General features: G+C 36.4%; 2 protein-coding genes across 12 annotated transcripts in view; one reads left to right on the forward strand and one right to left on the reverse strand.

Annotated features, from left to right (window-relative positions):
- The first annotated feature begins 226 nt into the window (after window positions 1–226).
- LOC110467510 lies at window positions 227–27,897 on the forward strand. Of its 9 annotated transcripts, none has more exons than XM_021524722.1 (6): window positions 227–346; window positions 3,840–4,111; window positions 5,503–5,583; window positions 8,973–9,220; window positions 10,393–10,650; window positions 27,827–27,897. In XM_021524722.1, coding segments are annotated over exons 2-6 (852 nt in total). In that variant the 5' UTR covers window positions 227–346; window positions 3,840–3,847; the 3' UTR covers window positions 27,828–27,897. The 9 variants fall into 9 exon arrangements, 8 of the variants coding, with proteins under 8 accessions (XP_021380397.1, XP_021380394.1, XP_021380393.1 ...); XM_021524719.1 differs by lacking the exon at window positions 27,827–27,897 and adding an exon at window positions 16,232–16,312; XM_021524718.1 differs by lacking the exon at window positions 27,827–27,897 and adding an exon at window positions 1,291–1,355 and having other exon boundaries at window positions 10,393–11,374.
- LOC110467508 (enhancer of filamentation 1-like) overlaps window positions 21,749–27,897 on the reverse strand; it is a 68,803-nt gene continuing 62,654 nt past the window's right edge. For all 3 annotated transcript variants that reach the window (XM_021524713.1, XM_021524712.1, XM_021524714.1), the window contains exon 3: window positions 21,749–26,331. In XM_021524713.1, the coding sequence (XP_021380388.1) occupies window positions 23,764–26,331 (2,568 nt within the window). In that variant the 3' untranslated portion in view covers window positions 21,749–23,763. The remainder of the gene's footprint in view (window positions 26,332–27,897) is intronic.

Genomic DNA, 27,897 nt, shown 5'->3' on the forward strand with positions numbered 1-27,897 from the left:
GCATACATGTATTTATGTAACTCTTCAATTATGGAGGAATAAAGATATGAATGAACGTTCCGTAATGACGGTAACTCGGACATTATCCCCTTTTTGTTACCGCTTATGTTGGTAATGATTATTCAATATGAGTATAAATATACTGCATCATCAACTTTTGTTAGGTGAATTTGATAATACTAGTGACGTCACCCGACTGAAGGGTATTCCCCTAATTTTCCACAATTTAAAATAAAACCATTTCATCAGAAAATATTTTCTTAATAGTTTCAGTTGGAACATTAAGAAAAAGGGATCGAGGAAAACCATGAAATTCAATTCAGATTGAGTCACTGTTCTGGAACATGTAAGTACACGTGTACACAAATGTAAACAAAACCGCCATGTTATTTATATTTATATTTGTATGGCGAAACGAAAGTGCGTGTAGTAATACCAAGTGTGCGTAGATAAGGTTTCCTCATGCAATTCTGGGGAACCTGATCAAGAATCAAATGATGAATTTTAAAAATGTATATGTCTTTGTGGTGAAACATTTTAATAAATGAAAAAAAGATATTTGAGAAGTTCTAATAGAAAAACCAAACGTCGGAATTATAATATACGTGAACACATCATTATAGCTCATCATTATAAATAAAACGAATACAATACCATCTAACATGATAGCAACGAAGCATGTGACTATGACGTGGCCTTATATATATATTGATTGGGGTATATGTATAGAGAAGTCTGGTTCAGTGTTTACCTGTTTAATAGTAGTAACCTACATACATGTATATGACAGTGGACAGGGTTCTACACCAGATTAAACATGTCCGCACCACATAACAGCCCACATACTGTAGTAGTACGGGGGACTATCTTGTAATAGCGTATGTGTGATCAAAGTAACAATAGAATTTTATATATAAAAAAAGGGTAACAGTAAATGTAGAAAATTTAGAATATATGTTCATGTATATACGGCGATACTTCCTGTGACAAAGAGCAATGCTATAGATAATTTAATTAGTAATTAGTCGTAAGATGCAAAGAGTAAATATAAGACTGGATACTAGCCCCTTAGTTTTATGAAGAATTTCCCAGCTGCACTTTACTACAAGTGATACCCCTAGTTTGAGAATTTAGAATCAGACATGCAAGTGATCAAACTTATTAGAGTTTATTTATTTTTCTTAATTGTTCAATATTCTGAAGACGAGGGGCAGGCTAAGTAAATATAAGGTCCAATTTTTTTAAATGTTCGCATCAGATTTCTTTTGATCACTTTTTGTCTCCATGCAGAGGGCACAAAATCAAACCCCAGTTCTACAGGGGATCCCCACATTAGCTGCCTCTTACAATATACAGTGAGTAAAAGCATGTACATGTTTTACAGTCTGACAAAATTGATGGCGGTATATGAGTTTGGCGGTACAGCGGGTCGCGATACATCGAGGTTATACTGTTTTCATTTCCCAATCCCCGATCTGCAGGGGTGAAAATATTTATAACGTTACAAAACAGCTTTTTGGGCTACATTTTAAACTAGAATTCCATGCATGGGATTACATTTGCTAGTATGGACTAAATTGTGGGAGCAGGACTGGCATATGTTGTGATTGCGTCACGGCATCATATTGAAGTCAAATGTTAACACATGTTCATGAATGCATAGCAGTTACACCCCTTTATCAGAAAGTGGACCAGTCCTGTGGCACACGGAGAAATAGCGACAGAACCGTCGTAAGCTTACTATCGACTAGAGTGTAATTTTGAAACGTATTTTTCAAATCGCCAATGAGATACATTCATATTGCGTATTGTTAATATGATAATTAGTCAGTTTAGTGGCATAAAGGTAAGGAAATTGTATTTGATGTACAATGTATTTTGTTAGGGTGGTTTGCCGCCCGCTTTACTAGCGTATGTTGTAGCAGACGATAGGAAAAAGTGAAAACAATCTTCAAACACTACAAACTCATTTAAACATTATGCAAGTATGGTTGTATAGTATTTGTATCTTAGAATATTAATTTTGGAAATTCTTGTTACAATCCTAAGTAGGTCGGAGTGTTTATAATACAAAACCTTCAAACAGGTACATAGACATGTCACGGTGTCGGGTGGGTCGACGACACAATGCACGAGCCCAATGAAAATAGTCGCAAAGATCGATTGTAAACGATGTGCACGACTGGGTCGATCGCCGGTGACCAGTTCGATCTGCGGAGGGTGCCGAGCATTTCCCTCAAAGCTTATCATCAAAACGAAATCTAGAAGCTCTGAGGTTCTGTCTTAGTCTAATTAAAATAAGACTTGTAATTCCGATCCTCTTCGATCCTCTACGATACACTCATATACAGTTTATCGTAGAGGAACGGAATTACAAGTCTAATTTTAATTAGATCGGGTTCTATCTAAAACCAAATGAAGCTTAATTGTTATTTAAACGTCACAAAAATAGCTTAAGCATTGTCGAATTGTCAGAAACGAATCTTCGACGACATTGTGCCGGACTTCTTTTTATGTTTAAAGCAGTGTCAAAAATGTGTCGGCAGTAGAATTTCTAACACTAAATCGTCTCTGAGCCCGGTACTCTAAGTTCTGAATGTGCTTTACTAATGGTTGGCAGTCGTTAATACTCTCTTTATTCCCGTTTAAACCGTTAAAACTGACAGTCGCTATTTTGAGCGCAGGCAGTGAAAATTTGTTTATGCATGCAACTGCTTATTTGCGACCGGAAAATACAGACTACAAGTAGCAAACCATCCCTATAGTCTGTGTTGTGTGTATATATGGGGCGTCGAATGCTTGATGTAACAATTAGTGGTACTTTCTTAATAATTAGCAAAGAAGGATGAATTGTTACATCTTATTCAACTGATTCATATCGTTTCCAGGCAGGACTAGTTGGTAGTCTTTACTGATATAGGTGTAAAACAGAACTAGAAGCTATTAAACATACGCTTGGGAATGTAATAAGGTTAAAGAAATTTTGCAAAATTTTGTTGAATTTGTATTAAGCGCTTTTGCATAAATAAATAAAGCTTCTTTTTGGTGTTACCTTCTCACAATATAACTATTTGTACAATGAATAGACAACCAAATAATTATGATTACTAAGTATAATATTGTTTTGCAGTGAGACGTTTTCAACTACCACGTAAATGGACTGAAGAAACAGTTCAGCATTATATTGCAACCTAATTTTAAAGGAAAAAAATATAGCAAATAACTTCAAGAAATGGCAAAAACTCATTGATATTTCTTAGACCAAAATCGTTGCTATTCCATTTGGGTTTTTTTTCCTTTTTCGCTTTTTAACTGTAAGATCCTTTCCGGTCCCTAAGTGTAATATTTAGAAACCCATATATTGGTCCTTATCTTATGCTGAGAGTTTATAATAATTAGTATCAAATCTATAAAATTTCAGCTCCCTCCCAAGATTGATCACATTTCCTTGCTTCTTATACTTCCATATTTTTATTATCTTCTTATAATCTGCATATATCTTCTAACTTTACTTCTACTGTCACCTTCCGTTTGAGCTCGTTTTATAAAATACAACATGGCAGAAGATTTAGAATTATAGTAATCTGAAATAAAATCGAATACAAAGCAAGTTCAGCGAAAGTGCGTGTGCGCGTCTTTATGTAAATAACTTTGCTGTATTATTTAATCATCATCCATTGTGTTGATATTATTGTACTTGCTGTTGACAAATGTTCGATTTTATATCAATAATACGATTTTTAAAATGAAACATATCGTTCATTTGATAACGTTTTTTCTGGACATAAAGAGCAAAGAACGTTTGTTATATATTGTAAATTATATTTTGTCTATTTCAGAAATCATAATGAGTTTTATACAACCAATTCGGAATTTGATATCAGACCCGGACAAAGCAAACGAGGAGTTTAACTCTCTGTTAGAAGAAAAGGTTATCGGTGTCAGAATGGAGTCCGGATCCAAACCAGAGAGACCTGGAGAAACGATATTATCACTGATCATTGTAAGTCGTACGTTCGGACAAGTCCTCGTCTTCGATGTTCTACAGAGTCCGGAAATTCTCCAAGACAAGTGGTTTAAGACTCTGATGGAAAGCGAAAGACCAATTAAGGTATGTTGAATCCAGGAGTACCCATTATAGTTTGAACGTATTTTTACCTGTATTAGAATAAACAAAACAACAAATAAATAAATAGAAATAAATAAATGTAAAAAATGAGTATATAAAAATAAACAAATAAACAAAAAGGAATCCGACATAAGGTTTTTACAAATTACACTGGTACTCTCGTGGATTACGTATACATTATACAGTATAGTCAGGTACATATGCTGACAACATAAAACGCGCCAGTTCAGTTCTTTATTTGCTCAAGTTTGACAACTAATGGTAATTACAGATAAGAGGACAAAGACAATTGCACATACACAAGGACTACACTAACTCCCACAACAGCATCATCAGCAGCAGCAGCAGCAAGCCTCTCAGAAGCCATTGTTACCTCTGGTCTACACATCCTTTTAGATAATTATATAGTTTCCTTTTACGCAACACTTTATCTCATCCTTTCAGAAAATATGTTGCCTTTCCCCCCTTACTATCATGTTTCACCTTTTAACATTCCATTATGAATTACATATAGTGTATATGTTGCACTTTTTCTCAATCCGTCATACACTATATTACATATAGTTTGTGTACATAGCTCCAGCACCAGAGCCTGGGTTTGAAATAGTGTTTACCTCTGAATAAGGAAAAGGACTTGTATGGTACTCAGTGGGTCTATTGTCAATGCTCAGATATCTCAGTAGGTAAAGCGTTTACCCAAAGTTCAGAGATGCTAGCTTTTGTTTGCGTTCACAGGGAGATAACTCTTATATTCGAAACAAACTCACTAGCGTCTCGTGGACTTCGAATATGATTTCGCACATGTGTGTTGCTTAGTAAAAACTTCAAGGGTATGCCTTTTAACCTGAAATTTGTTATTTGAGTGTATAGGTACAAAGACTAACATTTCTGACACTCCGTGAATCGGTCATTGTCAACCTCGACGAATCAATGTACGTACACCATAGAATCCATTGTTCTGACCACATTCGCCGTTATTGTGACTGCAGTCTGCAGCTTGAAGAATGTCAACCATGGGGACAAGTTCTGTTTTAAAATGGTAAACAAATGTGAAAAGGTCAATGTGATGAAGGCCGACGGAGTCGAGACGGAAAGTTAATACTACGTTACATGTATAATAGAGAGATAACATATACGCCTGTTTTGTTTGTATATGACGAAAATGTGTAACAAATAGGAAATATTGGGGAAAACGTCTGACAACTGTATGTTGGACTTTATCAACTGACAAGTGTGTACATCTTATAGATATTTCATTCGTTTTTATGTTCGATGTGTTTTAATTAGGACCATCAAGCTATATTTCATGAACAAATGAAATACTATTTGTCTATTGGTCAGTCTGCATGAATACTACGTATGTTTCTATTCAGGTTATGTTCCACCCAGAACACGACAGTAAGCTACTTTGGCGATCAAGCAACATTTCTCTCCACGGCGTCTTTGACCCACAGGTAAGGTTCCACTTAAGGAGTCCCGTACCACTGCCAAAAACTGTAACAAAGTGTTGGAAACTATGTTTCCCGGCGTAGCTAGAGCTTTGATAAATCATTTTTGAAAAGAAAACCCTAGCTTGCGGGACCTAAACAAAATATAAGCAACAACCACGGACTTAGATCTAATTCCGTGCAACAACAGTGTTCTGAGTGTAAAAAATATCAGTGGAGCTAGACCAGGGTTCGAACCCGGGACTTCACATTGTCATACTATCCCTCTGACATGTTCAGCTAGCTACCTTGTCAACAAAAGTGCCCTGGTCCAACTGTGCTACAGTGATATCCAAACGGAAGTTAAGGGGAGGTAACTTATATTGGAATAACCGCAGTGCAGTGGGACAGTGATCCTTAAGGTAAAAAGACCAAAAAGGTAGCGCCTATGGAGATTTAACATTAGCGTCGGCCCCAACTTGGAATTTCAAAACAAGATAAATCCAAAAAGGTATGGGTATAGGGAGCTTAAAACAGGAACAGTTAGTTTCATTATTAATTTGATGATAAATGGGACCTCCTTGACTTACACCTGTGTGGGTGTTAAAGGTGCAGTAATACAATTCCTTCTAGAGCATTTAAATGGCACAGTTACTATAAAATGATATTATCATCGTGTGCAGCGTATTTCAACTGTTATGTTGATACCGAATATCATACTATTTCAATAAAGAATTGTTCTTTTTATTTAAGATTTAAGCAAAAAGGTGTGTGAAATTTCATTTCTAATGAGAAATTTTTCATTTTTGACACGTTATTTTATAAAGTTCTAAAACTAGTCTATTTTTCTTACTTGCTGAAAAGTTGGCTACCAATAATATCTTTCCACATCAGGAATTTCCAAAATAATGACAACCGGTAAATTTGTCATACACCACTTTTGGCTCAAAAAAAACCCCACTACTTTCTTTCCACATTTCCTTTAACTTGTGTTTCTTCATGACTAAAGGTCCTTGGGTGTTGATATTTGACAAGTAGGTTGTTCGTGTTAATGAGTTTAAGTGTTGTTAATTTTGATGACCTTGACCTTTGTTCAACGTCACAAAAACAAAATGTGCCGAAATAATTTTTGTGTATGGGGAGTCAGACAAAGGTATTCCTCCTTGCTTTATTTGTTAAGAGTTAACGATATAAAATAGTGTAATACCACATACTTCTTGGATGCACAATGTCAGGGAGCAGTTACCATATCTGCAAACGTCCGTTGAATTTGGCCCCATAGTTTTGGAGGAGTTGTCTGGACAAGTGTTTTTCAACAAAAGGGCCATTACTCCGTAAAAAAGGGTCAGATTGAGAAAAAGAGTCCCTGGATGCACACCATCAGATGGTTGTTACCATATCTAGAAACTTTCGTTGAAATTGACCCCTTAGTTTTGGAGGACATGCCCGGACAAGGATTTTTCAACACAAGGCTATCACTTTGAAGATAAAAAAGGTCAGAATGAAAAAATAATACCAGGATGCACAACTTCAGGTGTTAGTTATCATATCTGGAAACTTTCGTTGAAATTGGTCCCCTACTTTAGAATGATGTTGACAGATAGACGGATAGACAAGCTGATTCCAGAATACCCCAGCTCGCCCCTATCCCCACCCCACCCCTTACTTCGTTGCGGGGGTATAATAAAGTGTGTAGTAGTTTTATTATTAAGATTGTTTTATTATTTTTTGATAATTGCATAGCTTTGTCTATTTCACAATCTCAAACCTAAAGTAGTTCTCCAGAGGAAAGATTACTGACAGAATACATATTCATAAGTTATTACTGCTGCACATAACTTTGAAACATGCTTAATATAACGAAATGTTTTATTATGATACAAAAACAGAAAATGTATCGGTATTTATCATAATAAACATTGATAGTCGAATCTTCAAGGTTATGTGAAAATGGACATTGATCATGTTTGGCATGCTATAAAAGTACTTTACCGGTTTTGATATTACATAAAAATGATTCTGTAGACAGAATACACATATAGAAAGTTTTTAAAGAAGTTTAAAATATAGACTACCATTGTAACTATATATCGGCCAATTGACAATGCTAGTTATAGTAAATTTTGTGATTTTCTTTAAGGTTTTCTAATTAAAAGTATCACTACGCTTTCTTTATGTCTATCAATATGACATATTTAGTGTCAAAATAACAGTAATTCTATACACTATACACTATCATAATTCATTTCCAAATTAACATTTGCCTGTGATATTTATCTATCATTTTGGTAGGCTACCCCCGTCACTCAACCTGGTGTTATGCAAGGAGGTCCACTACGGTTATCAGTACTAATAATGAATAATCATTTATGCAGTTATTGGTCATTTTTATGTATCCACACATGGCAAAAGAATAAAGGAAATCAAAGTGGGGGCCAAATGTTGACCCCGCCTTTAAAATTCATTATAACCATTGTAACCCTTTCAAATATTTGTTTGAGCCCTATTCTACAGAAGTTTTCATAAAACCCAGCAAATCCCACATAGTGCTGCATTTTACAAAATGATATTTGTTCGGGATTTTAGTATTAGGCTAAAAATCAAACAATATAGATTATAAACATACAAAAACTCGGACCTCTCCACTGTCGATTCTTTACATTATATATCAATGTTGCTATCCAGGATTTATAAATTCACAGAATCAAATTGCGAGATGAATATTAAAAAAAATAGTAACCGATCGAGACCAGAAAAAGTCCGTTTTGTCGCTTTATCTTCTGTATAGATGGGAGACCACCCCAGGTAAAGTGAGCTCTGTTATAGAACTCTTCCTTAGAACGCCTCCAAGCAAATGCAAGTTTCTTATTACACGTCAAAAAATATCACTAGAAATACGATAAATCGAGGCCGAAAGCCAAACAAAATTAAGTATTTATTGAAGATGTGGCCATTTCATTCATGAAGCATTCAGCAGTGCTATTGAGAGGAACTTTTTTTTTCTTTTTCCTTTTTCTTTTTGTAGCCAACCGAAAGTGTGTTTCTGTTATTACATGACCTACAATGTAGGTAGAATTTATACAGGTTACACACTGCAGGTTAAATTGAAGATTACATTTCCGAGGGCACTACGTATTTCTCCAGTAACATTTCTGAGAGCACTACGTATTTTTCTCCTATAAAATTTCTGAGGGCACTACGTATTTCTCCTATAACATTTCTGAGGGCACTATGTATTTCTCCTGTAACATTTCTGAGGGCACTACGTATTTCTCCTGTAACATTTCTGAGGGCACTACGTATTTCTTCTATAACATTTCTGAGGGCACTACGTATTTCTCCTTCAAAATTTTTTTAACAATTTAGGCCATTATTGTAACAAATTGAAAACTAAGCTTCTATTTTTTTTCCAACAGACTCTGCAGATGGTAAAAGAATCCATAGAAAAGAGGTTACCGACAAGAAAGCTTGGCTATCAAAGACAAACTTTAACCGACATTTGTCGACTCTACGGTGTTGAATGTGATTACGACAAAGGTTTGGTCAAGAAAATGCTCGAACAAAACTCGTTGCTGTTCATGGAACGATCAAACATTAGACAACTGATGACCATTTGTGAGGACTCCGCCGAATGCCTTATCCCTTTGTATGACAAAATGAAAAGGTATGTTCAATGACAAGGCAAAACAATGTATGTTTCAGGTATTATGACTGAAAAAATAGGGTAGGTCGATAGGGATTTATTTTTATTTATTTATCTGTTTATTTATTTTATTTCTTGATTTATTTATGTTTTTATTACAATGCGAAGGGGGCGAGGTGGGCTCACTGAAGAAATTACAACAAATTCCAGTTAGGACAGGTCAGCTGTTTAATACTGTTGTATAAAGGACGCTTACGATTTTTTTGGCGCGTTCCAATGGGACGTTAAAGTGCATTCGAGTGAGATAGAATTGCCCGGGTCGGAGGTAAAAACTAGGGTCGTCGGGGTACATGAAACATTCATATTTTGTATGTGTGTTTTTTGCCTAATCGCTTAGAATCCATTACTTGTTCCATGATTAGAAATGTATGATTCAATTATAAAAATAAAAAAATAAAAAAATGTTCGAACAAAACATGTTGGATTAATTTACAGTTAGTGCACGGTCTGGTTTGACGTTTCAATGCGTTTTAATATCAATTTATATTTCATAAAATTCATAAATTTATAATATTGATTAATATTAAGCCAGAAACCTATATTTGTATCTAGAAGATATTTTCCGACTTCATATTGTCTTTATAAATAAGGGTATTGTTTTACTGCCACTCTTAATCTTATAGTATTGTCTGTATTGCTACTTAGCCACATAACGTTAATGTAATGAAGTCAGACAAGATAGTTCTTTTCTTTGATGTTTATTTTTGTAGTCAGTTTCATATTTTGTCTTATAATTTCAGCTTGTAAAAGGTTGAAACAAGATGTAAGAGGTTTAGACGTTCTATAATTTATAAACAGTCGCTATATTTTAAAATAAGGCATAAAACTGTGAACTTCACCAAATTCCTACTATAGTGCTGTTAACTTGCATATTTTAGCGGTGATCTTATTTTCGCGATGATCATATTTTAGTGGAGATCTTATTTTAGCGGTGACCATATTTTTGTGGAGATCTTATTTTAGCAATGATCATATTTTAGTGGAGATCTTATTTTAGCGATGATCATATTTTAGTGGAGATCTTATTTTAGCGGTGACCATATTTTAGCTGTGATCTTATTTTAGCAGATTTTTGCTTTTGAACGTCATTTACAGTTTAAAAGATGATGATAAAATCATATTTTTTATTCCAGGGAATTACACATTGCTGTGGTCAAAGATAAATATTCTCAGATGCTGGAAGAATGTTTGTATGGTGGTCCACACGGTGCAAATAAAGATGATCTCAAAAAGCAAAGATTGATAAGGGACTATCTCGAAACGAAACAGTTTCGAAAGGAACACGGTCATTCAGCACTAACAAAGGGAGATAAACAACTTTTGAGACGTGGACGGTTATCTTTCCGCATGACTTTCCAGCATGACACAACCAAAGCTGATAGTTTGTGCTAGTACGTATGCGATTTAGTGGATAAACATCCTTTAGAACTGTCCACCCCATGTAAATATAAATTCATGAACTGTTTTTGTACCCGTCGTTATACCCCTGAAGTAATTTTGTTTTTATATTGTAATTATTCACAGTGCTGGTTTTAGTTTGTAGAATTAACCTTTGTTATATATTTTTTAAACCTACCTTTGCTATTTACATGCGTTGGATCGTATGTGATTTATCGGTAGATAAAACTAACGTGAAGAGCTTTATATCCGTTCAGTTTAAAACAAAAAGAGTTATTGTAACTAAAACAAATAGTATACTTACTGATATAGACATACGTATTTATCACGTACATCACAGAAAGTGTACACAAAACTCACAGCTGATATATGTGTTTGGACTTAGTATCTCTCGTTATACAGAAAATGTTATATTTTTTTTTACATGAACCTTGCGTAAAATGACCAGTTGTAATTTACACTGGTAACTGACAAATCCGTTTTAGATTTTAATGACGTGAACACAGAATGACCAATAATACCTCAACATCACCACGAAATGAAAATATATACCATAGCAACACAAAAGGGAAAAAACTTCAATAGTAACTTTGACTTATGGGGAAATTTTTCCATAGCAACACCCAAGGGCAGTGTATATGTAAACATCAACACACAAGGACAAAAGGTACCTAAGTGTCAACATACAATGACAAAATATACGTATACAACAACGTCAACATACAATGACAAAATATACTTATACAACAACGTCAACACACAATGACAAATATACTTATACAACAACGTCAACACACAATTACAAAATATACTTATACAACAACGTCAACACACAATGACAAAATATACTTATAATATAACGTCAACACACAATGACAAAATATACGTATACAACAACGTCAACACACAATGACAAAATATACTTATACAACAACGTCAACACACAATGACAAAATATACTTATACAACAACGACAACATACAATGACAAAATATACTTATACTATAACGTCAACATACAATGACAAAATATACTTATACTATAACGTCAACACACAATGACAAAATATACGTATACAACAACGAAAACACACAATGACAAAATAAACTTATAATATAACGTCAACACACAATGACAAAATATACATATACTTTAACGTCAACACACAAACTATACTTATACTATAACGTCAACACACAATGACAAATATACGTATACAACAACGTCAACACACAATCACAAAATATACTTATACTATAACGTCAACACACAATGACAAAATATACGTATACAACAACGTCAACATAAAATGACAAAATATACTTATAAAACAACGTCAACACAAAATGACAAACTATACTTATACTATAACGTCAACACACAAGCACAAAATATACATATATAATTTAACGTCAACACACAATGACAAAATACAATATGGCAACATCCCATTCTAAAATACACCAAAGCATCAACATACAAGTACAAACTTAACCACAGCACCGTCATAAAGGGACAAAATAAATCATAGCGTCACACAATGACACAATTTATATACCACATCATATAAACTGCATCGTCTGCATCGCCTGCATATGGTCCTGGCCACATGTGTATGTAAATATCAGTTGTTACCAAAATATCAATTGCCTATTTAGAAACATACAATATTTGTTTTATTGTGTTTTTATTAATATTGTCTGAAGGGAACTAATTTTGTCGTTCTTTGATTTTTCTGTGTTTCATTCTCAGCTTCCGCCATGTTATATACTGCGTTTATGGTCCTTGTACCACTTCTACAACCTATAAATACATGGTAACCTTCTGGCTGTCACGATTATAGCTCTGATACCTTGCGGGACTTTTATGAGAAACAATAAAGACAAGATATTGTGTGTATAAAAAATCAACAGGGCTAACCGTGACACGAACCCTGGGTCCGTATTCATGAAACCGTTCTCATGCTCAACCATGGAGTTTGTGCTCAAGCCGAATTTCTTGTTACGGCTATGAATTCGTAAGTAAATCTTATTTTGTCAATGATTTGGGAAAACTTTGAAGAGACTTAAAGACGAAAACTGTTTTCAATGTTTATTTTTGACTTTTTGATCTTTTGATATGATTTAAGCGAGTTACAAGAAAGTTGGTTTGAACACAGAATCCATGGTTGAACACGAGAACGCTTTCATGAATACGGGCCCTGGAGTTCAGATTGTTATACTATCGCTCTAACCGATTGAGCTACATTGTCAACAGAAGTGTATCCGAACGGAAGTTAAGGGGAGGTTACTCTATATAGGGGAAAACCACAGAGTAGTGGGACAGGGGTCCTTAAGAAAATTCTTTAAAGATTCTCAATCACTATTATCACCTTCAAATTTCGAGGAATTATCATTTGAAGAGTTAACTAACAATATCATTTTCGAAATATCAATTACTATAGATGCGTAGACAACATTCAAACCCAAAGCTACATTTGTATCACGACCATGATCATGAGGTAAACACAAGCATCGCATGATTAAGGATGCCTGCCCCAATGCAAAACAAACTCCATTTGAGTACGACTGAAGAGATCATAGACGGCTTCACATTAATCTGAATCAGCGGACGCATAGTCGAAAACTTGTAAACGAATTATCGGTTTAAGAATAACAGCCTTAAACTGGCATAATCCATGGTCAAGGTATAACTCCACTGATCAAAATCTACTGTTGATGACGTCATAAACGTGTCTACCTGTCATAAATGTCCTTCTCACCGCTAGACTACGCTTAAACTGTATCCAAAAGAGCGAAGCCTAGCGGAGAGAACAGGTACTAAAGCATGTAATTTAATCTAATGACTTCACGCAATTCTGTCTCGTTCGCAGAAACAATTGTTTAGCTCCGCCCGTATGTATTTGGTGTCCTGGATGCTGACACAAAGTTACCTGCAAGGAGGACAGGAACTTTGTTGTGTATATGTCAGTTTATTCACGGTATACTGATTACGCATTCGCAACGTAGATCCGCCATGACCTACAATTTCCCGCCACTTGGACGGCAGAGTTATCTCCCTTATTACCAGTGAACTCAAATTAGACCCCCTCCAATAAATCCGACCGTAACATGTATTTTCGTTGTCATGGAAACTTGCCACGTTCTATAGTCAGGTTATGAGATGATATCTGTAGTTTGCGGGAAAAACAATTGTTAGTGTGTGAATGTCAGTATAGACTGTAAATTGTTAACGGTAGCGAAGTGGATATACCCACGGACTTAGATAACACCTCCCCCTGTTATAACCAAGAGTTAATCACTACTGACTAGCTTTAGTCCGTTAGTCAACGTAAATACTAACTTCTTTACGCTACCCAAAATAATATGTTAACATTCAATACAAATTTAATTACCCGTGTCTAAGCTTAAAAATACTCATGGAACCAGAGACGTATATTACACGTAGGAACATAGCCTTCTTTGTTCTGTTTCGTTGTTGGCTTTAATAATACCCCGACTGGAACAGCTACATACCCGGCCTGTCGTGTGAGTGTAAACGACCTTGAACGTGATATCGTCGTTCTACTACCGGAGTACAACACAGAGCTGAACAGAGACAACGTTAAAACGATTTTAATTAGTCATCGGCCTCAACAGGTAAGTAAAAGTATTCCGTATAGGAAGGGACGGAATGACACGGATAAATGTCTTATGTTAACTCCCAAATATATATAGCTATATCTGAAAACATTGACTCGGCTGGTTACACGAATGAGGGGAGTTCATACCGATAAAGAATGTGTACACGGATTTAGTAAGGAGCATTTTTTCGAATTTTGTAACAAGTATGGCGGAAGTAATAACCAGTGTTTAATGTATTCGTGAAATAAAAATCAAATTAGATACAACAAAATAGTATAAGGGCTAACATACAATGCTTCGAACTCGGTCCCATGCCGTTCACCGATCAATACAGTGTATTACGTTAAGGCAGTCAACGCATGCATAATTTACCTGTACAATTGTATAGATGATCATGTACTCCAGGTTAGATCACAAAGTCTTCCAGATAAAGAATTTATAAACATTCATGTATGTTGATTTAATCGAGGCGGTAGCGTAACATAAATAGACAGGTGTTTTTTTCTGTCATTCAATCGAGACCCGTCGGTACTTTCTGTAAACGTGAAAATTTCTCGTTTTCGGAAAGTGCCGACTGTTCCCGTTAGTCTTACGATTTTAAATATGATACAGACTCTTGTTGTCTGCGCAAGCTACACCGAACAGAGAATTACAAGTGATCAAGCGCCTGGTTGAACGAGACTATATATGAGTGCTACATCAACCAAACATGGACCATAGTTTCAGATTGGCTCCTTAATTGCATCGGATACTGAATGTGGCCTACATTTCCTGGTCAGATACTCAATGCGGCCTACATTTCCTGGTCAGATACTCAATGTGGTCTACATTTCCTGGTCAGATACTGAATGCGGCCTACATTTCCTGGTCAGATACTCAATGCGGCCTACATTTCCTGGTCAAATACTGAACGCGGCCTACATTTCCTGGTCAGATACTGAATGCGGCCTACATTTCCTGGACTGTTACATCATCCTCATCAATGTTAAGTTTATATCTCAAAAACGTTTAAGTCCTTGACTTCTAAACTTACACCATAGATACATCCCGGGCTGTATATCCTACTTCAAGCTTCAGCTGTGTTTGTAATCTCCAGCGAATTTGTCAGTTTCCTCATCAATGTTAAGTTTATATCTCAAAAACGTTTAAGTCCTTGACTTCTAAACTTACATCATAGATACATCCCGGGCTGTACATCCTGCTTCAAGCTTCAGCTGTTGTGTTTGTACTCTCCAGCGAATTTGTCAGTTTCCTCATCAATGTTTAGATTTTATTTTTCCAAAAGGGAGCTTGAATTATAAATAATTCATAGGTATTGAATTCAACTGTAGTGCATCTCAACAAATGCTTCAGATGCTGGATATGATCTGAGATTTTTTTTTTTAAATATCTTGATTGCAAAAAAGAAGATGAAAAAAAGTTAAAGAGGAGCCCAGTAAGACATGTTATTCCGTGTAATTTATTATTCCGTGCAATTTATGTTTTATGGTTGTCGATACACCACACTTTCAGTCACATATACATTCTTACTTGGTATTTAAGCCATATCATGACATGATTTGTGTTTGTTCATTTGTGTTTTACGTTTGATAAAATTATTAAATGTTTTATGTGATATATTATCAAACATTATCAGATTCTAGCTACAAACATAGAACAGTTTACCACAGGAAAAAACAGGTGAGATACAGGTTAATACTGCCATTATTACCCAGAAACAGACTTTAATATTTTAACATTCTTCTCTCCATATCTTTTTACTGAAAAGAAGAGGAATCGGAAAGAGCCATTCACACCGTCTCTTAACTTATACAGTTTGTTTTTTTGTATTTTTTTGTATTTTTTTCGTCGTGGTCGTTGTTGATGTTGTTCTTTTGAGTATTTTTTTGTTTCAGGAAAGTGCAACAAACCTTTTTTTAGACTAACACCCTCTTCATTTTCCTTTTTTCAGATAATATCGTCACTATGAAGGAAACGGTGATACAGACGTTTACGATATTATTGATGGTATGTATTATTCTGACGATCATCCTTGTCCGTTGGGAGAAAGACCTCCGCCACAAATTCCTGGATAGCCCGTGGAATAAAAACCAAGAGAACGCTTTGAGGGGTGTACGTGTGTTTGTTAATAATTTTGAAACAGCAAAAAACAATTGCAGAAGTTCAAAGTCCGGGAATTGTAACTCGACAAACACATTGTTTGAGCAGAACCGCCATTCTTTAAACGTTTCGAAACGTTCTTCAGGATATTCAAAACGAACAAATGTAGAAAAGTTGAGAAATAATTCACAGTTAGCTAGGTTTACTTTAAGGTCCAATTACTCGAAACATCACGTAACGAACACAAGTGGAGCTCAAAGTCAAAAGACAAGTGACAAACATGACGTCATCAATGGTGCAGACCTAAAGCAGAATACACCGGATCAAGCGAAAGTTTTAAATGGTTATACTGTTTCCTTAGAAGGATTGCAACCTAAACAAACACAGAAACAAGCGAATTCATCACGAGGCTTCAAACCTACCACGGAGTCTTACCACGCACAGAAAGTAGCAAAAACTTCAAACAATATAAAAGCGGAGGCGGAAACCGAAAACTTGAAGTTTAGTGGTGGAAAGGAGTTCAAGAGTGGGAACCACATGTTTGATGTCAGCGGGTATACAAATATTTGGTTGAACGATACCATGGGTTTACAAAGAAAAGGCCTAAAGGGGTATTTAATTTATGACTGTAGCAAGGCCCGTAAAGAGAAATGCGGAGGATGGTCTGACCGGCTTTCGGGGATCCTCTCGACGCTTGTTCTCGCTACTCTCACAAACAGGACTTTCAAGATTAATTTCGACAATCCATGTGTCCTTTCAAAATACCTCGGACCTAACCAGTACAACTGGACCATCGGACGTTCGGAATATGAGGGTAAATCTACATCATACCACATTCTCACAAACAATCTTTATCATAAGATGGGAAAAGAGTTGACGCCAAAAGGATTGCAAAAGTATTTTCAAAGGGACTTTTCCTTTATTCGAATGAATTGGGACCTTACCAGACAATTTAGAAAATATCCAAACATTCAGAAATATGCACCTTGGATAACTGAGTTACATTTTTCAGATATCTATCTCAACCTTTTTAATACTTTATTCAAACCTTCACAAGAAATAGTCAAGGTGTTGGCCAATATTCGTAATGATACCACAAGAAGTAAAACTGCTTGCGCTCATTTGCGAATAGGCGGCAACCCAAGCATGCGAAATGACCATCCGAGGAATGATAAAAACTCCCTCAAGGCAGTTTGGTCTTTTCTAGATCAACTATACATAAATGATTATAATATTTTTGTTGCAACAGATGATGATAGCGTTAGAAAAACAGCCCGAGAGAGATTCAAAAATACATTTATCGATATTCCTGGTAGTATCATGCATATTGACCAATCTAGCTATCGGCGTGGAGATGTTTGTGAAGGTTTTAAGAAGCAGCTTTTGGACTTTTTGTTCTTGGCCACATGTGACGTACTTGTGTTGTCCAATAGCGGGTTTGGGATGATGGCGGCCTACCTCCGGACACACAAGACTGGACTGTACTGCTGGACAGGCAGTGGTATTGTTCCCTGCTCCCGGTATACGGTACATGATTTTTACCCTCTTCCGATCCTCGCTCCAGAACTGCATCATTAAAACTATGTGTTTAATTAAGAGAGTGGTTGTGTTACAAGAGCGAGTGAAACGTATGTAGGTTGAGATTGTGAGAGACAGGGGCTTTCAAAGCGAAACGTGTTTACACATTTATTGTGTGTTTGTGTGTGTGCAATTTTGACCCCTTTAGGTTCGCTGTAGTCCCACTGTAGACTCACAACATAGACTCACTAAACTCAGTGTAGACTCACTTTATAAGGTTCGCTGTAGTCAACATGTGGCTCACAACAAAGACTCGCTAGACTCGAGTAGACTCACTTTATAAGGTTCGCTGTAGTCAACCTGTAGGCTCACAACATAGACTCACTAGACTCAGTGTAGACTCACTTTATAAGGTTCGCTGTAGTCAACATGTAGGCTCACAACAAAGACTCGCTAGACTCGAGTAGACTCACTTTATAAGGTTCGCTGTAGTCAACCTGTAGGCTCACAACAAAGACTCACTNAAGACTCAGCGTAGACTCACTTTATAAGGTTCGCTGTAGTCAACCTGTAGGCTCACAACATAGACTCACTAGACTCAGCGTAGACTCACTTTATAAGGTTCGCTGTAGTCCCACTGTAGACTCACTTTATAAGGTTCGCTGTAGTCAACCTGTAGGCTCACAACAAAGACTCGCTATACTCGAGTAGACTCACTTTATAAGGTTCGCTGTAGTCAACCTGTAGGCTCACAACAAAGAATCACTGTTGACTCAGTGTAGACTCACTTTATAAGGTTCGCTGTAGTCAACCTGTAGGCTCACAACAAAGAATCCCTGTTGACTCAATGTAGACTCACTAAAGTAAGTTTGTGATGAAGTATCTTTATCCCGCGCGTTTCTCTGTCTTCATCCCAGCGGGGTGATTGAGCCGTCAAACCCATCCCATAGTACGGGCATACTCCTCTGAAGTATGTGAGAAATCCAACTCCAAATTCCTTTCTGATGTCTATATTACATACTTTCTCTTGATTTCTTGGGGTATAATTTTGCATCCTCTAAATTCTACCTAATTATTTTTCACATCACATGCCCTATTTGCAATAGCTAAAAGCTAAATGAGGAGGGATTTCTATAAATACTGATCTACACTTATACCCATTACACACTAAGTAATCTACACGTGACTTGTTTTTTCCCCAACCTTTTGACACATTTTATATTGTGGAGATATGGGTTCATTGATTAATACATTGTTCCTTGATATCCAAGCTACAGTAAAAACGACAATGATTATACAGTGATTGTGTCAGAAATATATATGGAGTCTTTTCTACGAGTCAATACAGAACCTACAGTGAGGCTATAGAGACTTTATTGGAAGTCTACAATGACTTTATAAAGGAGTCGATAGGTAATGTATATGGAGTCTACAATGACTCGTGAGAGAGTCTATATGTATAGTCTACAGGGAGTCCATATAAGGAGTCTACAGTGAGTCAATAGGGAGTCAACAGTGAGTTTGTAAGGGGTCTGCATTGAGTTTATATGCAGTCTATAGTGAGCCAATAAGGAGTATGCAGTGAGTCAATAGAGAGTCCTTGAAGTGAGTCAATAGGGATTCATCAGTGAGTATGAGTGAGTTTGTAAGGGGTCTGCATTTAGTCTTTAGTGAGTCAATAGAGAGTCCTTGAAGCGAGTCAATAGAGAGTCTACAGTGAGTCATCAGTGAGTTTGTAAGGGGTCTGCATTGCGTCTATAAGGAGTATACAGTGAGGCAATAGATAGTCCTGGAAGTGAGTCAATAAAGAGTATATAGTGAGTCAATAGGGATTCATCAGTGAGTTTGTAAGGGGTCTGCATTGAGTATATAAGGAGTTTGTAGTGACTTTAGGGATGAATGAAAAACAAGTTAATTCTTACATGTGTTTTCATTATTCCTAATCAGATTATATATTTTGACTTCTGTGCCATAAAACAAACAGCTAAAATGTGTTTCAATAAATTCATATATATTTAGGTATTGTTATTTCTTTTTCATTTATTTGTCCTGTTTTTTAATCTTTGGTCAAAATTGAATAATACGATTGTCTTAGCGATACCAGTTATTGTCTTAGTTATAACACATTGCAATTTATAGGTATTGTATAATGTAACTTTAATGGAAGTCAGAAGCGGGTTTTGTCATTATCGTAAAGTCAGCGATTTCTGCCTGAAGTGTCTTCAATTCTGATCATTATTTATCATCAGCCTAAAACTCAAGAGGTCCAGAACTCGCATCCCAGTCTAACCTCTCTTTTTTTTAAATACTCTCGCTGTTGTTTATTTTTTGTTTATTTCTCGTTTAATATTTTTACATTAACTTTCTTCGGAAAATCAGAAATCGTTTAATACAATCTTAGTTTCATTTCTTTTTGTGTTTACGGTATAATGCAATGCAAAACATAATTGTTTGAATAGGATTTAGAAACAAGTTTTACATCTCCAGTTGAAGAAACACGTATGAAATTAGAGAATCACATGATTTATATCAAAGATATTTGAGAAAGCCAATGTCATGCCGTTAAAAAAATCCAATAAAAAGTTCAGTTTTGGCAGCCGTGTGGGTGTCCTTATGGGAAAATACTATTGAACAACATCATTGTGATCTACTAATATATCAAGATTTAAATATCACGACAAAGTACTCTTGTCTGAAAATAGTCTGGTACAAATTCAAGGAATTACCAGAAGTTGAGTGGTTTAAACCTATATATAAGAGTGGCAGTGTCGAGGTCAAATACTACTGCTGATTATCAATTTCAGATGGTGAGCTGTATATGTGGACATTTGAATCTGAGACTCTCGGAAATGTCACTGTTCTACTGAAGGATATCTTTCAGGCTTAATGATTGATTTGGATTTCATGTCTGGCAACATCTATAAGGCCATGCTATGACAATGGCGTCCCAAACGATGGGCTCGTTTTGTTTCACATTAAGCCATTAATCAGACAACCAGAATGTGTGTGAAGGGAGGCAACTCCCAAAAAGAGCAGGGTTATACGTCATTTTAAGAGCATCGAAACAGGAGTAAGTTTTGATTGGACACTTTTAAATACCCTGTACACAAGTACCTGTGCTCACAAGCACAAATGATTGAATGAATATATGTACTACTCAAGGGGTGCAATGTAGTCATCCTCGGTATCCATGGTTACGCTCACTTTCACTGACTCTCTGAACCCCTTGAATATGTCATAGCAAAATCGAAGGCTCAGTCTTCAGAACCTTGTGGAGGAGACGAGAACACTAATTTGATCCTCTGATGTACATCAAAAGAATCTGGCGGTGACGTAACGGTAAAACGTTCTGGCTTTGAAGTCAAGCGTCGCTCCTCTGTATTCTTCTAAGAAATAGCATCATTGGTCAGAAATTTTTACCCGAGACCAATCAAATAGGTAGTTTCGTGCCTTCAATTTTGGTATGACATATTCCAGGGGTGTAGAGAGCGGAAGTGAGCGTAATAACCCCTGGACATCGAGGATGGTATGTAGTTATTTATAGTAGGATTGACCAAAACTTTTTTATTGGTTTCATTGGACTTTTAGAAATGTTCCCAATACTATAATATGGAACCCTTTGGAGCAATTTTCTCCAGTCTCACACTCCAGTTGTTTAATTTGGCATGTATGAAACAAGATATTTTTAAAAATTCACATATATATATTTTTAGTTCTCATTATATTGAAGGAACTTATTGATCTGAAGTCCAACAAAACAGTAATTAAGGGCCCAGTAGTGTCCAGTTTTGACAGTCCTCCGATTCATTCAAATCCTTAAGGTTAAAGAAAATAATACAAAGACAAGGGGTTTATATTAATCATGAGTAACTTTATTGCTTAGCAATATAGACACATAAACGTTATAGAGATGCAAACATTAGCCGGTTACATTGGTTCTCTGGCAGCTACATAAATAGTAACATATACACAAAGGTCAACCAGGTCAACATAAGGTCACCCAGAGGTCAACCTTTCAAAGTATTTACTTTCATTTGGTGTTGAAGAATATCAAAGGGAGATGGAACAAATTTTCTGAGTAGTTCTAAAGCTAGAGATTGAGTTTCTTTTTTTCCCCATTTGTAACCAACCTTTTCAATATCCTGATGTTTGGAACATGTACGCAAACAATTTTAAATGAAAGACTTTACACATAAATTATGAAAATGTATATAGTCTTTGTTAAAAAGAATGTTTCCTTCAGGTTTCCAATCTTGTTGCCTTTCCCATTTTGATTTTAAAATGAGGTCCCATTTAAAAAACCAATGTTTCTGATGTCATGTTTTCCAATACCTTTATGAAGCATAATGATGTTATGGTAATAATTTCTAAAATGAAAATACCTGTCAAACATAACTTAAATAGTTAAGATATGGTGTATAATAGTTATCTCCCTTTGTGCAAGTCAACTAAACTCTCAATAATAGATCTATAAATTAAGATAAGAAATGGAAATGATGACACTTTATAAGAAACCAACCTTTTCCGGACACATAAACTTTACTGCATGTCCCAAATGAAGATGCACTATTTATAAGGCAACAGATAAATAAAGGCACTTTCTAGTACAAAGTTGGACAGTGTAATACATATACACAACAGCAGTGCCGATCGATTTCTCAAATAAATTAACCCACCATAATGGAGCAGGATCATTCATTATTTGTCGTTAAGTTATATTAAAATATACTTCTATATGTACAAATATCATATTGTCATTTTTTCATTCAACAACATCACAGGTTTTTCAACAACTCTTAGCTTTCACAGTTCATATTCTCACATGAAGAGTTATCATCAAGGAGAGATAAGTCATGTTTTTCAATAAGGTTATCATGACTCTGGTATGAAAGATTAATATCTTTTGATCATACAGCCTTGAAAAAACGATAAAATTACTCATAGAAATTTGATGACCAAATGAAAATTTCAAGTTCAAATATCATCATAGCAAGAAATAAGAACTGAAAGGGTAGAAAGCACTGGTTTTCTATTTAATAAGATAACATAGTTTTAAACACTAGAAATCACTGAGTTGAATCACTCAAATTTACACAAAAAAATAGGAGAAGAAAAAGACAAATTATAAACTCATTGATATTAAAACTCCTCAATCAGCTCAAAAATGATAACATATCTCAAGTTTCCTGGTAAAGATAATATCACAAATATTTCATTTGAATTCAAATTCTGTTACAGAAATATTAGTTACTTCAGAAAATTGAAATTATTGGAGCATCTAAGAAAATTCATTTTGTGGGTTTGTACAATGTGTAAGTCTCTGTAGCTCTATATAAATATACCTCTCCCTGTAACATGGAACTTCAAAATCATACTTAGGTTCTCGTTCTCATCAAATATTAGATGCTGTAAAATTCAGTCACATCCTACATACCAATCAGTACAGTTAATACAACCTACAAGTGTATCAATATGACCTTGCAAACATAAAATAAACAAAATGTGGGGAAAAATAGCGTTAAACAATACAGGCATCAACTTAAAAATGAATCAGCACTTTTTTTTTAAATGAGATCAGAGGAAAGTAATTTTCAGGAACGAAATATACTCAATATTCAAATTCTCAACAAGAGTTACTTCCCTTTAACCACACTATCACTAATCAAAGTTTTGATACAATAGCTGCAGTATCCTTAGATTTCCGTTACAATTATTTTTATTTTAAACACTGGACGGTTTCTTCCTCCCATATTTTGAAGTTCTTCAAAATGCAATGGGAAAAAAAAATCTGAACGGATATTTGAACAACTGGTAGATAATTATACCGTTAACCTATAGCCGTATCCGTGGTATTATAAACTGATGCTATAATGAGGCTGCCTGAGATATCACATGTTTTAATTCATACACAGCGTGCGACACATCTGTGACTCGGTCAACCATGTCCTGTACAGCCGGAACAGATGGGTACTGAAGGGCAGCCGTCTTGGTCGTGGTCACTGCTGCCTTTAGACAGTTACATAAATTATTTGCACAGTGCATAATCTTATTCTTGATCTCATTATTGATGAGATTTTTGTGCAGACTGTCACCAATGTACACAAGCTTGTGAGCCGAAACCACCACAAACTTACTATGGGATATGAACACTTTTGGACCTTGACATTTTTCTATACAGGCAAAGAAAGCATCAACGGCATTCATAAGAAGCGTCGAATGCGTCTCCAACTGTCCAGAGTAGAAGAAAAGCACCTGTTTGTCATTGGGGTCCAGTTTAATAGTTGGTGTCACTGTCTGTGTCATTTTTGGACTTTCGTACCGTATATTAACAGGCCCCATCACACCTTGCATATCAGCATTTGACTGGTCTATATTACGATTAGTCGGTATTATAAGGTCATTTGACGAGGTTTTAGTGTCAGTATGTGATGAGGTTTTTGCTGGTAAGCTCTGGTCACGCACAGGCATTTCATGAACATCTCCCCTTATTTCTGAACTGTTTTTCTGTTTCATTTGCTCATCCACATCTCTAGCCTCTAAATGAACATAATCATACTCCTCAACAAGATCTTTCTCTTTACTTTCGTTCTGTTTGTACTTCAACTCCATTGAAAGTCGCTTGAACTCAGCAGAGTATCTACGGAAATCATCAGAATTTCGCTGGAATTCACCCGACACGCGCTTATCAACATCCACTATAGACTTTTTGTCCGAGGGTGTTGCGGGTAGGGGCCTTTCCTTGGGCGGTGGAGGAGGAAGGGGTCTATGCTGTAGATTCCATGGCTTCCCCCCGCCCCCAGGCTTTGGTGGCAACTGTGGTTTAGGCTGAAGTGGAGGTTTTGATTCAGCAGAACATGTTTCCACAGAGCTTGTGGAGTTTGGTTCCAGCAGATATCCTGGGATGTCAGACGCTCGCTTAAACAGCAGTGGTGAATTACCGTGAATCAAAGACACAAGTTTTCTCACATCAACTGTTAAGTCTTTAGACACTGATGCAATTATGCCAAGATCATCCTTCTTTGATGCATCTTCGGTAACAAGTGCTCCGAGTTGCCAGTTGCTCTCTTCAAGGTTTTTCAGACATACCTTCACCTGTACCAAAGTCTGCTGTAAAGGGTGCAGTTGCCTGTGCAGTTTATTTATGAGTTTACTATCGGGAAGTCGTGCCGAATTGGCCAAAGTGCCTTGTGCGAAGGCAAGAAACTCATCCAGAGAGTTTTTCACACCATTTGAAGCCAGCTTGATGGCATAGACATTTGGCTCCAGGTTGTTTTTGGTTCTCCACACACTGCTGACAAAGCTCGACAGTTTTGTTGTGGCCCGTTGAACATCCTGCTGCAGTTTTACCATGAGGTCCATAGCAGCATCCAAATCTAGAGGCAATTCATCGTAAATCGGTATATCAGAATTCCGAGAATCAACACTGCACATGGACAGGCGTTTGTCATCCATTCCGTCAGATGACTCGGACTTTGATGACAACATGGAGTCTCGGGTGACCTGAGGTGGGATGTCATATACACCAGTCGGGTCGACCTTCAGACTCATATCACTAAGAAGGGAGCAGTTTTTATCGAGCATACTGGTATCCCCTTTAAACATAGACGAGCCTGCATCCCCTTTTGTTTGGAACAGCACTTTGCTCCTGACCGGAGCGTTACTAGGTGGAACATCATACACATCATCAATATCATGCTCCTTCGGGTCAGATTTATCACAACTGCTATTTTTGGAAGTATCGTACAGGTTCCGATACTTTTGACGCTCAAGTGTCCGTTCTGTATCTGTAGCACTGATCGACTTTGGTGTATCGTAGTCTGAGCGTGGCACATCATAATCTTGCTGATCTGCCGGCTCAGGTATTGTCAGTCCTTTTGGTGGAGAGTCATATAAATCCAGCCCCGAGTCAGCAGAGGGCTGCTTATTGTGGTTCAATGTCATGTGACGTGTCTCCTGATGAGAAGGCGGCACATCGTAGAAGTCCTGCGGAGAAATGTCCATGCTTGAACGTGCGGAGTCGCACATGCTTGCAGGATTTGAATTGTGGCTGTGACTTTTATTTGAAAAGTTGCTACTGCTGTAGGTCATCGTGGACTCGTTTGAGAGGTGCGACAGATTGGACAGGATACTAGACCGGTTAGACGACGGGGCCGGAACATCGTACATTTCACCCCCACTTGGTGGTACATCGTACATCGAGTCCTGTGAAACACCGAGAGATTTATGTGCCGGTGGCGTATCATATAACGATTGATCCAAACTGGATGTATTATGTCCAGACTCATTCCTAGCACTGGATGGGGTGTCATAGTTTGTTTGTTCATGAAAAGAATGATTATACAAGGAGTCGTTAACATTTCGGGTTGGCGGTACATCATAGTCATTCATGGTCGTATTTCTAGTATCATTCGACATTCTCCGGGGCAAGGTGACCTGCAAAGACAGAAGAAAGGCGTGATAAAATCAATCAAATAAGATAGATTTACATGTTCCTGAAAAAATCAAAGTTGCCAGACAGACAAGCATCTTCGTGTATTCGATCAAGCTTCTGAGTGACAAAGACTAGCAGGATCGTGTTACATAATAGGATGACAACCACATAATGGATAGATGGGATAATAAATTATATGGGGAAATTGATGTATTGGTTTTGACATCCTTCTTATTTGGAGGGTGTAAACTCAATTTTTTTCCAAGGTCAACTTTCATTAATGATTTAGACTTGATAAGAGTAAAATTGATTTAGTCATCACCAAAATTCACCAGTGAAGGCCATGATTTCAAAACAATATTAAAGCACACAGTGTACAGTTCATAATGTTAAATAAAATATCAAACGTGCAAGAAGGGATTAATTTATGTACTGTACACTGTACCTATACGCTAAATTCTGGTTTTACAAGTTTATTTTGATTTGTATGGTTTCCTTTGAACAATTTAAAACTTAATTGCAGATAATTCATTGTTAAGACTTATATCTACACAACAGATAAGAAGATATGGGGAATCATAATTTTACGTCATGAAGATATTTTAGTTAGTAAGTCTACTTTTATGAAGTTAAAGATTACAGCATCAGTGGAACACTTAATCACCAGTGGAATCTGTTTTATACCTCCTGACCTAAATGACTCATTCAGACATAGGAAAAAAACGGTAACGGTAACGAGCTCATGTAAGGCAAGTTATATACACTGATAACAGGTGGCATGGAGCCTTACAGCTACACCTGTGTTTAACACCTACTCCCCATCCCTCCTCCTCCACCCTCACCCTTGCCCCTGACCCAAATACTTCCGCTATACTGGACCAGCGTTCCATTTTCATTGGCTTTGTGTGGTTTGATGTTTACATGTCTTTACAGGAGTTATTTACAGCATAATTTGTCTCTCCCACTCCTAACAAATATAATGAACAAGATAATATAAGCAGTCTGCATAATCACATTCAAGAATTTATATGAAATAAGTTAAGTATATTAACCAGAAACCATCCAGTAATACTACTATTACAAAATCGTTAGTTAATCTAAGTGTGTATATATATAGACATACATATTTATAATGCGAAAATAGAATATAAGCAAAAACAGTGATATTGTACACAGGGACCTGAAAAATTGTTATAGTTTATATGTTTGATGTATAAAATTAAATTTTGGTGTTAAGGGACCTATCGACACTTGGAGACCCCCTCCCCCAATAATGGTATATATACTAAAAGGGTTTGATACTGTGCTATATGGATAAGAAAATCATCGGTGTCCATGCAGCCACCTGCAGCAACTCTCTCCAAATTAAAGAGTGACTGAATATATAAGGGTGCTTGACTTAAAATGGTTATGATGTATGTATTCAACAATAATAATAATTTGAGGTTCTTATATACCGCTTTATCAAAATTCACAAATTATTATCCTTGGTTATAGGGCCTTTGCAGCAGCCAATAGCTTTCTCAACTCCCTCAGCCTGAGAGCATACAGCCGGTGCTGCCATTTCG

The sequence above is a fragment of the Mizuhopecten yessoensis genome, unplaced genomic scaffold, assembly GCF_002113885.1.
Source record: "Mizuhopecten yessoensis strain PY_sf001 unplaced genomic scaffold, ASM211388v2 scaffold11175, whole genome shotgun sequence".
Classification (NCBI taxonomy): domain Eukaryota; kingdom Metazoa; phylum Mollusca; class Bivalvia; order Pectinida; family Pectinidae; genus Mizuhopecten; species Mizuhopecten yessoensis.